This window comes from Diabrotica undecimpunctata, chromosome 7, assembly GCF_040954645.1.
Source record: "Diabrotica undecimpunctata isolate CICGRU chromosome 7, icDiaUnde3, whole genome shotgun sequence".
NCBI lineage: Eukaryota > Metazoa > Arthropoda > Insecta > Coleoptera > Chrysomelidae > Diabrotica > Diabrotica undecimpunctata.
In genome coordinates, this window is record NC_092809.1 from 50,714,714 (window position 1) to 50,728,728 (window position 14,015).

Sequence of the window (14,015 nt, forward strand, 5' to 3'; positions counted from 1 at the left end):
AAGGAATTTGTAATGTTTACTCCATTTAAAAAATGGATTGGACCAGAAGAATTAATTTTTCCAGTGAGTTCTGGACCTACCGAGCAGTAATATTTATTCAGCTCATTAGAGTCTAAGACTATATCAGCAGTTTGGGGAACTTTAGCTTTAAAATTATCAACTATACGCCAAGATTCTTTTTATTTGTTATTGGCATTTTCCATTCTACATTTAAAATATATACATTTGGCTAATTTAGTAACATTCTTATATATGGACCTATATTTAAATAAATATATCAAAAATTCATCATTATATATTATATGTTATTTAATGTAATTTAACGATCTTAAGTTTTTGCAGGCTTTTTATTATTCCAATCTTCCTGATAACATAATTTGATAAACCTGTCAAAATTACTTTTGCTAAAAATCCTACCCCATCTGGCTGTATATAAGGTAGATTCTTAAGGGGAAATTCACATAAAATGGGATCATGATTTGATCAAAAATAGGGAACCACTCTGCACACAGCCAGATCTGGATGTAGATTAGTACAAATATAATCCAATTTATGCTGTTATCTCTGGATCAGTAACCAGCATTCTCATATTAAAACTATTAAGAAAATTTGTAATGGTAATAACATGGCTGTGTGATGAATCCAGATAATCAATATTAAAGTCACCTGTCAAGATAATAAAAGCATTTTATGAAATTTTGTCAAGCAAGGATCCCAATCTTTGAAAGAATAACTGAATTATAGATTTAGGGGGTCTGTACACAACAATGAGAAAGTATTAAGCTTTTTACTGAAAGTAATAGATTCAATGCAGAGGTGGTTAAATTTATTGTAGTCAACAAAATTGAATTTAAATTGAAACATTGCATTAATTAAAATTAATGTGCCTCCATGGATGCTTTCAGATCTGCAAAATTTTGATATTATGAAGTAATTGTTAATACAAAGTGTTTCCAGAGGATACAACCAGTGCTCAGTTAAAAGCACAAGATCTGGCCAAATATTTTGGTTAACAAACACTTAAAGTTCCTCAACTTTACTGCGTACAGAACATATGTTGTGTAAAATAATAGAAAATTTATTAACGATATTAGATTTAGATATACTGGTATCCAGTTTAGTTAAGTCAACTTTACAGATTTCCAAAAGATTTTTTTAATAACGATAATAAAATTGACAAATATCACTAATAAATCCTAAAGTATATTTTTGGATGCAAGAAAAAATCTATAGTACTTTTAATATAGATGTCTAAGAAATGAATAACAAATGTAGAATCTTTATTCAAATTATACTATTTTTCTTTGTTAATTATTCTTAAACTTGTAAACCAAGCCTTTAATTAAAACGGGACAAAGGGGACCCGTGCCCCGGGTGGAAGATTTCATGTGGCAGAAAAGTTTGTAATAAACTAATAAATAATTTAAAATTTTTAAATATAACAACATCATCAATATTGTATAAGTTTATGTGGTTTTATTGCAAAATTTATTAACTTTATTACACTGACACTATACATCAAATATATATTCAAATATTATTATTAATTATTTATCAATGGTCAATCGCTCAATTAAAATACAAAGTAGACATTATTGGTAAATTACAGAAGATTCTTAACGTATCCTAATTAAATTAAATTTAAAAACTTTATTAATCATACAAAAAATAAAAGTAGAAACAGTAAATAACAAACATTAACAAAGAATATACAAAACACAAGGACATCAAACTATCACACGCAGTTCTTAAACACAGCTTTAAATTCTTTTGGAATACCACAATAATATAATGTTTGGGAATATTGATTAGCAAACATTGGTGTTCTAGACGTGAAAGAATTGTGTCCGTAGTTTGTGCGATCGGGTCTAACAAAAGGGTTGACCTTGTCTGTCTACTGGGACCATGGAGATTAATTTTTTCCAATAGTCCAGGACCAAAAATAATGGAGTGCAGTATACTATAAAACATAGTGAGACCTTTGTGCATGCGTTGGATTTGGAGAGAAGTTATGTTGAGGGACCTTTCTCTTCTTCTTCTTCAAGTGCCCTGTCCGTTGCGAACGTTGGCTATTAACATGGCAATTCTGATCTTATTTGCGGCGCTTCTGAATAGTTCGACCGATGTGAGCCCGAACTACTTCCTCAGATTTTGGAGCCACGAGTGTCTTCTCCTGCCTGGCCCTCGCTTACTGTCTATTTTTCCCTGAACAATCAATTGCAGTAGACGGTACTTATCGTGTCTCAATATGTGGCCTAGATATTCAAGCTTTCTTTGTTTAATTGTATTCACGATTTCTTTCTCCTTTCCGATTCTTTGGATTACCTCTGTGTTGGTGACATGTTCGGTCCAGGATATACGAAGAATGCGTCGGTACACCCACATTTCGAATGCTTCTAGTTTTCTCGTGAGCGTCTCCGTCAGCGTCCAGGCCTCCACACCATACAGTAAGATCGGAAAAATGTAGCATTTAACTAGACGTAGTTTTAGGGGAAGAGACAAATCCCTGCTTATGAGGAGCTTTTTCATATTGCTAAATGCTGCTCTAGCTCGTTCTATTCTCGCCTTAATTTCTGTGGCCTGTTCCCATTTTGCATTTACGTTGGTGCCAAGGTACACATAAGAGACCTGAGGGGACCTTTCCATATTTAAATAGTTAATTTCTTCAATCCTCTGGTTTTGTTTAAATGCAACAAATCTTAAGAATTTGTGTTGAACTCTTTCAATAGCATGAATATGGGAGTTATAGTGAGAAGACCAAACACATGAACAGTAATCTAGGTGGGGTCTCACAAGTGAACAATACAAAATTTTTATGGATGGGATATTTAGAAAGTCTTTAGCACAACGTTTGATAAATCCTAAAAGTTGGAGTGATTTTGAGACAAAAGATGAGACATGGGGGATATAGGATAAGCTGGAATCGAGCATAACACCTAGGTCTTTTATCTGAGATACAGAGTCTAAAGAGCAACCATTAATAGTATAGATATGATTTGTAGGAGTTTTATTCCGACCAAAAATCATTAAATGACACTTTTTAAATTAAGTTCCACTCCGTTGCCGTCACACCAATAGCTCAACCGATCCAAATCAAACTGTAGTTTTTGATAGTCCTAGGTGTGATCGTTGTGGCACTCCTGAAAGTACCTTAATCTCAAACGATTGAAAACCCTGAACATGTACTATTTGTATTCTTTCAGTAAGGTAGGATAACAACCATTCTAAAAGTTCACCCAGGATACCCAGACTCCTCAACTTATTAATTAAGATCGTATGATTTATTGAAATTATGATTTATTGATTAATTAAAATCTTGTGATTTACCCAGTCAAACGCCTTTGTAGAGTCTGTGTATACAGCATGAACCTGAAAGCCTTCTTCAAGAGATTCTATTTGGTATATGTCAATAAATTCAGTGGAGCGGCTAGAGAGAAATCCAAATTGCTGATTGATAAATCAGCCTTTTAAAATTGCTGACAAATAGTCATAGATAAGGCTCTCAAAAACTTTGGGAATACAACTTCTGCGTACATCCCTGTCTTTAATGACAGGTTAAAAATGTGAAAAAGAGGTCTAGAAAGTAAAAAGCTAAAGTGTTTAAGACAAAAAGGTGGAAGACATCTGGACCTGGCCCCTTGTTGCTATACAAAATAGAAAGTTTTCAATATGTAGACGAAATAGAAATACTAAATTGTGATAGGTTGATGTCTTCTGTTAAAAAGGTTTCATCCTGCAAATCAAAATCTTTATCACTATAAGTTTTGGAAAAGTATTCAGCAAATAAATTGACAATCTCCATACCAGAAGAGCCAGAAATATTATTATAGTGCATAACAGAAAGAATAGATAGAATAGATAGAATATAGATATAGCAGACTACCCTGCTATACTCCCAAAGCCGCGACAGCGGTATAAAACGGGAGACTATTATTATTACAGAAAGAATATTATTATTGCAGAATGACGGTATTAGATTTTTGTTTTGATAAAGTGCAGCAACAACCGTTGATACGTATTTCGACCTCCTTAAGTCTCTTCAGAACGGTATAGCCACTGCTCTGAACCAAAACAAAAATCTTTCCCGTCCTAGACAATAGTTATTAAAATAACTATATACAGACGTAACTACGCCATCTAAAAACAAAAAGAGAAATCAAACGATTTCTACCTAGCGAAACCGAATTCAAATCTTAACCACTGTGTTTCCTAAAATTTGCGAAACAAACAGCTGGATGAATTAATCGGCAAGGGAATCTAAAATTGCATCCCACAAGCCGTTCATCCTAGTCAAAATTCGTAGTGAATTCAGTTTCTCGTACTTCCAACGAAGTAAATAACAAAACAGAATGACGGTATTAGATTTTTGTTTTGATAAAGTGCAGCAACAACCGTTGATACGTATTTCGACCTCCTTAAGTCTCTTCAGAACGGTATAGCCACTGCTCTGAACCAAAACAAAAATCTTTCCCGTCCTAGACAATAGTTATTAAAATAACTATATACAGACGTAACTACGCCATCTAAAAACAAAAAGAGAAATCAAACGATTTCTACCTAGCGAAACCGAATTCAAATCTTAACCACTGTGTTTCCTAAAATTTGCGAAACAAACAGCTGGATGAATTAATCGGCAAGGGAATCTAAAATTGCATCCCACAAGCCGTTCATCCTAGTCAAAATTCGTAGTGAATTCAGTTTCTCGTACTTCCAACGAAGTAAATAACAAAACAGAATGACGGTATTAGATTTTTGTTTTGATAAAGTGCAGCAACAACCGTTGATACGTATTTCGACCTCCTTAAGTCTCTTCAGAACGGTATAGCCACTGCTCTGAACCAAAACAAAAATCTTTCCCGTCCTAGACAATAGTTATTAAAATAACTATATACAGACGTAACTACGCCATCTAAAAACAAAAAGAGAAATCAAACGATTTCTACCTAGCGAAACCGAATTCAAATCTTAACCACTGTGTTTCCTAAAATTTGCGAAACAAACAGCTGGATGAATTAATCGGCAAGGGAATCTAAAATTGCATCCCACAAGCCGTTCATCCTAGTCAAAATTCGTAGTGAATTCAGTTTCTCGTACTTCCAACGAAGTAAATAACAAAACAGAATGACGGTATTAGATTTTTGTTTTGATAAAGTGCAGCAACAACCGTTGATACGTATTTCGACCTCCTTAAGTCTCTTCAGAACGGTATAGCCACTGCTCTGAACCAAAACAAAAATCTTTCCCGTCCTAGACAATAGTTATTAAAATAACTATATACAGACGTAACTACGCCATCTAAAAACAAAAAGAGAAATCAAACGATTTCTACCTAGCGAAACCGAATTCAAATCTTAACCACTGTGTTTCCTAAAATTTGCGAAACAAACAGCTGGATGAATTAATCGGCAAGGGAATCTAAAATTGCATCCCACAAGCCGTTCATCCTAGTCAAAATTCGTAGTGAATTCAGTTTCTCGTACTTCCAACGAAGTAAATAACAAAACAGAATGACGGTATTAGATTTTTGTTTTGATAAAGTGCAGCAACAACCGTTGATACGTATTTCGACCTCCTTAAGTCTCTTCAGAACGGTATAGCCGTATTATCAAAACAAAAATCTAATACCGTCATTCTGTTTTGTTATTTACTTCGTTGGAAGTACGAGAAACTGAATTCACTACGAATTTTGACTAGGATGAACGGCTTGTGGGATGCAATTTTAGATTCCCTTGCCGATTAATTCATCCAGCTGTTTGTTTCGCAAATTTTAGGAAACACAGTGGTTAAGATTTGAATTCGGTTTCGCTAGGTAGAAATCGTTTGATTTCTCTTTTTGTTTTTAGATGGCGTAGTTACGTCTGTATATAGTTATTTTAATAACTATTGTCTAGGACGGGAAAGATTTTTGTTTTGGTTCAGAGCAGTGGCTATACCGTTCTGAAGAGACTTAAGGAGGTCGAAATACGTATCAACGGTTGTTGCTGCACTTTATCAAAACAAAAATCTAATACCGTCATTCTGTTTTGTTATTTACTTCGTTGGAAGTACGAGAAACTGAATTCACTACGAATTTTGACTAGGATGAACGGCTTGTGGGATGCAATTTTAGATTCCCTTGCCGATTAATTCATCCAGCTGTTTGTTTCGCAAATTTTAGGAAACACAGTGGTTAAGATTTGAATTCGGTTTCGCTAGGTAGAAATCGTTTGATTTCTCTTTTTGTTAATATTATTATTGTTTCTTTTTACTGTTAACAAATTTCCAGAAATTTTTAACATTCTTCTTTCAGTTGTTTATAGTTAGCTTATAATAAAGAAAACTCATTATAGTCAACAAGTAATTGAGATTTTAGATATTTTTTATGCATTTTCTTTTTTTTATTATTATTGTTTTATTAAGCTCTGGAGAAAACTAGACAGGAAACTTTTTTGCTGGATACTTCTTGAGTGAAACAAAAATATCAATTGCAAGATAAATAACATCATAAAACATGGTGATCAAATCATCAAGACTTTTATCTTTAAACAAATCATCCCAGTTAAATTGTGAAAGAAAGTTTGTTACGTCCGGTACACTCATTGAGTGAGTCTCTAAAAATCTGTCTCCAATCAATTCTGACTCATTGAAATATTGAGATTCACATTTAAACCCAAATGAGAGTGAAGGATGATGCCTATCCTTAGGGGGTAGGGCACTCTCAGCTCTAGACAGCTTGGACCATGACTAGATCTAATAAGGAGTTGTTTTCATTTTTAACAGTGTTTACTTGATACAGATTATGAAATAAACATAAAAATGAGAGGAATTGAATGGAATTGACTTCATTTGGTGAGGTTCCTGGTAATAGAGTAGCCACAGAAGATAATCAATCCATCAATGAACCACTGAAAATTGGGAAGCTTAAAATCTCCAAGGATACACAACTTATATTCTGGATACTTTTCAGCTAGATTATCTACATTTTCAATTATGAGACACATTTAAAACAGCTTTTATACTTTTATGATTTTTCCCCAGTGTGCACTCTCAAATGACTTTTCAAATCCCCTCCTTGAGTAAACTGCTTCAAACAAATTTCACACTTGTAAGGTTTTTCCCCAGTGTGCACTCTCAAATGCCTTTTCAAGTTACATGCATCACTAAAATGCTTAAAACAAATGTCACACTTGTAAGGTTTTTCTCCAGTGTGCGATCTCATATGATACTTTAGACTACTAGTGTGAGACTATAGATTAAAGCAAATGTCACACTTGTAAGGTTTTTCCCCAGTGTGCACTCTCAAATGCCTTTTCAAGTTACATGCATCGCTAAACTGCTTAAAACAAATGTCACACTTGTAAAGTTTTTCTCCAGTGTCACACTTGTAAGGTTTTTCCCCAGTGTGCGATCTCATATGATACTTCAGACTACTAGTGTGAGAATATAGATTAAAGCAAATGTCACACTTGTAAGGTTTTTCCCCAGTGTGCACTCTCAAATGCCTTTTAAAGTTACATGCATCGCTAAAATGCTTAAAACAAATGTCACACTTGTAAAGTTTTTCTCCAGTGTGGTAGCTCATATGATATTTCAAAGTACTAGCTTGAGGAAATAGCTTCAAGCAAATGTCACACTTGTAAGGTTTTTCCCCAGTGTGCGATCTCATATGATACTTCAGACTACTAGTGTGAGAATATAGATTAAAGCAAATGTCACACTTGTAAGGTTTTTCCCCAGTGTGCACTCTCAAATGCCTTTTAAAGTTACATGCATCGCTAAAATGCTTAAAACAAATGTCACACTTGTAAGGTTTTTCTCCAGTGTGCGATCTCAAATGTGTTTTTAAATGACCTTTTTTTATAAACTGTTTTAAACAAATTTCACACTTGTAAGGTTTTTCTCCAGTGTGCACTCTCAAATGTTTTTTTTAAATCACTTGCTTGAATAAATTGTTTAAAACAAATTTCACACTTGTAAGGTTTTTCTTCAGTGTGGTATCTCATATGATATTTCAAAGTACTAGCTTGAGGAAATAGCTTCAAGCAAATGTCACACTTGTAAGGTTTTTCTCCAGTGTGCGATCTCATATGATACTTCAGACCACTAGTGTGAGAATATAGATTAAAGCAAATGTCACACTTGTAAGGTTTTTCCCCAGTGTGCACTCTCAAATGCCTTTTCAAGTTACATGCATCGCTAAAATGCTTAAAACAAATGTCACACTTGTAAGGTTTTTCTCCAGTGTGCGATCTCAAATGTGTTTTTATATGACCTTTTTTTATAAACTGTTTTAAACAAATTTCACACTTGTAAGGTTTTTCTCCAGTGTGCACTCTCAAATGTTTTTTTAAATCACTTGCTTGAATAAATTGTTTAAAGCAAATTTCACACTTGTAAGGTTTTTCTGCAGTGTGCACTCTCAAATGTGTTTTTAAATTACTTGCTCCAACACATTGCTTAAAACAAATTTCACACTTGTATGGTTTTTGTCCAGTCTCAACTTTCACATTTTGATTTGACGTTTTTTCTTCAGCATGTGAACTCATACAGTTTCCTTCATAAGATGAATGTCCAATAAGTGTCTCCATAATTTCCATTTTGTTTTCATTTTGGAGATAACCTAAAATGCAAACTAGTTATAATATAAATATTTGAAAATGAGTGAAACAAATGGAAAAACAAAAATGCAATAATCAAATTATAGCATAATAAAATTTGAAAAGAATTGTAGTTAATAATATACTTCAATATGTTTTAGAAGCCTGTGTTTCTATCTTTTATATACATAATAGTCAACCCCCTTGACTTTTAATATAAGCATTCAATATAAGTATATTAACACCAAAAAAAGAATAATATTTATTTATTTAACAGGAAGAATTTTACAAGTAGATACAAATTTAAAAATGATACCTAATTTGTAATAAAAGTAATAAATAATAAATTTACTTTCTCATATAACATCCTAATTCCTTCATTTTGATATTTGATTTGCTATGTTAAAGATGTCAATACATGGATTTGTATTGAAGTACTGCAATATTGTGTATATTGGCACATAATTTGTATTGTGAAATGTAGTGTAGAGTCTGAGTATATTTGTATTTCTGTTGCCTAGAAGGTACACACAGATTAATAGCATGTAGAAGATTACCACAGCTAAACTGCCATAGAATAAATTTGGATATAAAACATGCACCATGCATTAATCTCCAAGATTCTATTTAACCAATTACTTAATTTGTAATTGTCTCTTATATGCCCTTAAATTGTATTTAAAATCAAAATAGTATGGTAAGTAAAAAGTTATTCCTCCTAATTTATAATATGTACTGCTAATATGGCAGAAACTCTTACATACATTCTTACTCACCTTTTTCAGTTTTTTGGTTTTCTTCAAATGGGTTAAGTTTATACCCATGTTGTTCTCGTTTGGGATTTATAGGATGTTCCTTTAAGTCTAAATAATCATATGTGTCATGTGTACTTCGCTTATTTGATTCTACCTGAATTTCACATTTAAAGCTATCAAAATCATTATACTCTATTTCTACTTTGCAGGTTTCATCGCTAATTTCTTGTTTTACTTCCATTTAATTACACCTGATTTAAATAATATTGTTAAAAACAATTCGAGCCGCTTGTATGCGTCGTATAATCGTATAAACAAGTATAAACAAAGAATATAGACCTAAGCGCATCGAGCAAAAAGACATTCCATTCGCTTAGCTCGGCAGTGATGCCAGTGATGCCACATGAAGTCGAAGAGAAATCGTGAGATCGGAAGAAATAAATCGTAAGAAATCGTGAGACTTCGCTACAGTTGAATTTTGAAGGAAATTGGAGTTTTTAAATGATATATAATTATACAAAACTATTTTAAATACGTTATATTGTTATATATTAATTAGTATATAAGTACATATTTAAAAATTAGTGTAATAAAAAAGGGCCTATTTTAGGGAAACCACCAGTATCAGATTTAATTTTAAGAAATTACCTACCTACCTATATACTGCAAGCTATGGATTTATCGATTCAATATTAGGCAATGATTATAAACATTCTTTATGGTTTAAACTTCAATGAAAATTATTAACCTATTTTACCCAAGAATATTAAGTATAATATATTATACATAAATCTAACTTTGTTTTTTGAGGATTTAACATTTTATCGGCACTTGTAGGATTTCAAAGTTATTGTTTATGGACCGATATTTACACTTTCAAAGCAATAAAGAACCTTTTAAGCTTTGTTTATATTATTTTGTGTATATTAATTGGAGTAGTGCAAGCACTTTTAAATAAAAATACAGTCGATTTATGAATATTTCAAGGTGACAATCTAAGTGCACTTTAAAAACGCTGATTTTCTCGTATACATTTTATTAGGTAGGCATTATTCATGTGCTACTACTACTAACGACGAGTACCTAATAAATAAAGACCAGTTTGTTATGATTTAAAATAACTATAAAAATATTGTTATATTTATAATGATTATAAATATTTTTTATAAATATTGTTTATTTGAATAAAAAACTTGTGACTTCAATGCTTGTAGCGATTTTGGCACAAAGAGTAGAAGATATTGATTTAAAATAGAACAAGTAAAATACAATAACATTCATAAGAACTAAAGAAAAACTGGAGTAAATTCAAATGAAACAAAGAAACCGCCATCATATGTGCGTCAATTGAAGTGGAACTATATTTTGTGTAACATTTTAAAAGTAAAATCAAAAACAACAACAAGAAACTGTTGTGAACATTTTGGTTTACCTGATTTTGAGTTCAATAATAAAAAAAGACAGAATAAAGTATCGCGGACAGGATAGTATCTGCAAATATAAAGTATGTGTTTCATTCATTATCCTTTACTCAATTAATTGACCGGTGAAATGATAATGTAACAAGAGAGCCGTTGAGACTACTATGTAATAATTCGTTTGGGTTCTATATAATGCAAATTCATCAAAATTGTTTTCGTATTTTTAATTATTAACAATTTAAGTGAAGAGTGGCTGATTTTTAGAATTTTTGGCATCTAAGCTAAATTTTATATTATACCTATCTAAAAATTGAAAAAATATCGGTTAGTTTATTGAAAAACGAGAACTTTAAAATGAGCTACGGTAAAACTTTTTCGTTACATTTATTAATTAATAAACAAGTGGTTCAAAAAGAGTCATAATTTTAAAATGGAATAAATTGTTAATAACTTTTGCAAAAATGAGTTTACAACTTTCAATTTAGCATCACAAGGAGGCTTTTTCATTTCATTTGTAGAGCGTTGTACGATGATAAACTACATTTAAAGGTCTGCCTTGAAACATATGCAGGGTTACGGCAGGGAGACGCGCTGGCGTGCCTTCTCTTTAATATAGCGTTAGAAAAGACTATAAGAGATGCCGAGTTACACAATAGGGGAACAATCTTTAATAAATCAACGCAGATTATGGCTTACGCTGACGATCTGGATTTGATCGCACGTACTACACGAGGACTTAAAGAGATGACTTCCACCTTCTTGACAGCCGCACAAAATATGGGCCTTAAAATAAACGAGGAAAAAACCAAAATGTTAGCATCTATTCCAAATAACAGAGATAGAGCTAGAAACGCCGAAGAAAACTTCAGTATAGACCAATATAATTTTGAGGTAGTAAATAAGTTTACATATTTGGGTTCTCTCATAACAAACGATAATGACACATCTGAAGAAGTAAAACGGAGGGTACTGCTAGCAAACAAATGTTATTTTGGACTAAGCAAGCAGCTAAAAAACAGAAATTTAAGCCAGAAAACCAAACTAATAATATATAGAACACTCATCCTACCAGTGCTGACATATATGTCAGAAACATGGACCATCTCCAAAACAGACGCAAATCTTCTGCTCGTCTTCGAAAGGAAGATACTAAGAAGAATAATGGGCGCATTCTGTGAGAATGGTATTTGGAGAAGGCGATATAATTTCGAATTGTACGAGAAGTATAAAAAAATAGTAAATGGTAGAGATGTAATATCCTTCATAAAAATAGGTAGGCTTAGATGGGCTGGACATGTGTCAAGAGCAAATGAAAATTACCCACCCAGACGAACTCTATTATCGGTCCCAGTGGGAAATAGGAGTAGAGGCAGACCACGACTGAGATGGAGGGACGGTGTGGACGAGGACGCAAGGAAAATCGGCGCGGCAAATTGGTAACGGTTGGCGATGAACAGAAACGACTGGCGAAATAGACTGGGGAAGGTCAAGGCTCAACTAGAGCTGTAGCACCACCGATGATGATGAAAGGTCTGCCTTCAAGTGAAGTATACGAACAGTCGTGCGAGTCTAGTTTGTACAAAAAATTAGTTTATTGTCTTTATAAAACAGCTTGTTTTTTGAAACTTTAAAGTTAGTCTAAGGTAGTCAAGGTTTGACCTGTAAAAATCATGCTAACAAGCTGAATTTTGCTGAGAATGTGAATTATGGGACCAAAAAAAAAAAATGTAAAAAAGTTTTATCACTCTTACCGCTGGCTTTCTCCTAAAATGTCACCTCGTAGGTGTGGAAAAACGGAACAAATCGATTTACCGATTTCGTATCGTATTCGTTTCGTATCGAATCTGTACGCCGTAGAAAAAAATGTTTGAAATAAAAAATGTAGCTGAGATAATTTTGAACAAAAATATATTTATTAGCACTTTTGTAGAATGAAGCGTTCTCAGAAACAATGCTTGAAGCTACCGTCGATTTTGAAACGAAATAAAATTTGTATCAACTCGATGGTAAAAATTCTATATCTTTTGATCATAGTGCCCTATCAACAAAAGTCAAAATGCATTTTAATCTTCAAAACCTATTTAGTATTCTCTCGTTAACATAATTTTCTTCTATATCTTTTAACCTATTTGGCGGGATCATTAGTCCTACTCCCTCTTTTGCCATCTCCTTTATGTCTACTCCTGACCAAAATAGCCAGTATCCTTTGTGTATTTTCTTTAGCCTTTTTCTTTTATCTTTGTTTTAATTATTCTCAGTATTTCTATTTTTTGGCTCATGTTCCATGTTCCCAATTTAATCTCTCCATTCTCCCCGTTCTCTATCCTGTCTTTTATCTTCCTCTTTTCTGTATTTTGTCATTCCAAATTCTTGTCCCTGTTGATCGCCTTGTTCGTCATTGTACTGGGTTCCTCTCCTTTATTTTCTTTCAGTTTTTTTGAGTCATTTTTCCTGGGTTTCTTGTTATATTTTTTCATTATTGTAGTCTCATTTCCACTTTTTTCCATTTATGTTCATATATCCTATCTTCGTCGTGTTACCTACTATCTTTTTCATCCTTCGCAATTTTTCTGAGCCATTATAGGTTAAAAACTATTCAATATTTGTATTAATTATTCACAAACATATTTGTCCCGCCAAATAAGCCTTGTAATATCTTTATAAAACGAGTTTTGTGTTGGAAACTATTATCTAAAGCAGATCTACCAATTAATATTAATACAAAATTGCTACATATGCCGATAATACAGTTAACATGATCCTTAATCTTATACGAACTGAACTGAAGCCATCTCTTGAACTACAAAAATTTACTTAACACATTCTCTGCCACATTGGTCATATAGAACCAACACTGTTGCTTTTTCAGCAGGTCACATGGGGCCGTCATATATTTTTCCTTGCCGGGCTATGTTGGTTCCATGGGGTCAACACATTTTCTAATAGCTGCTGGGTTGTTATGTCATATTTAACTATGTACCACTGCAGAAATTGACAACATAGCTTAGAAGCTATATGCAGCACATTTCATTTCTTAAATTTTTCCATGAGAAACGTGATCGCTGTTGGAACGTGATCCCTATGAAAACATAATACAAGGAGGGATGTGGCTTTAAAATAAACTTTATTTAATGAATAGACATGTTTGCATGAATAATAAACATTCATTAACCGCTCTGTGCAAAATGGAAATAATTTTAGTGTAATACTATTATTGAGTTGACCTCTGCACACTACTCTCTAGTATAAAGGAGTGTACATAA

The 14,015-nt window shown here is 32.9% G+C and overlaps 1 protein-coding gene across 1 annotated transcript; it reads right to left on the minus strand.

The window, feature by feature from the left end:
• Positions 1-6,242: 6,242 nt before the first annotated feature.
• Positions 6,243-9,644, minus strand: LOC140446727 (uncharacterized). Its single transcript, XM_072539318.1, has 2 exons — positions 9,353-9,644; positions 6,243-8,599 (listed from the first exon to the last, which is right to left on the minus strand). The coding sequence occupies exons 1-2, from the start codon at positions 9,570-9,572 to the stop codon at positions 7,860-7,862; spliced, it is 960 nt and encodes a 319-aa protein (XP_072395419.1). The 5' UTR covers positions 9,573-9,644; the 3' UTR covers positions 6,243-7,859.
• Positions 9,645-14,015: the final 4,371 nt, after the last annotated feature.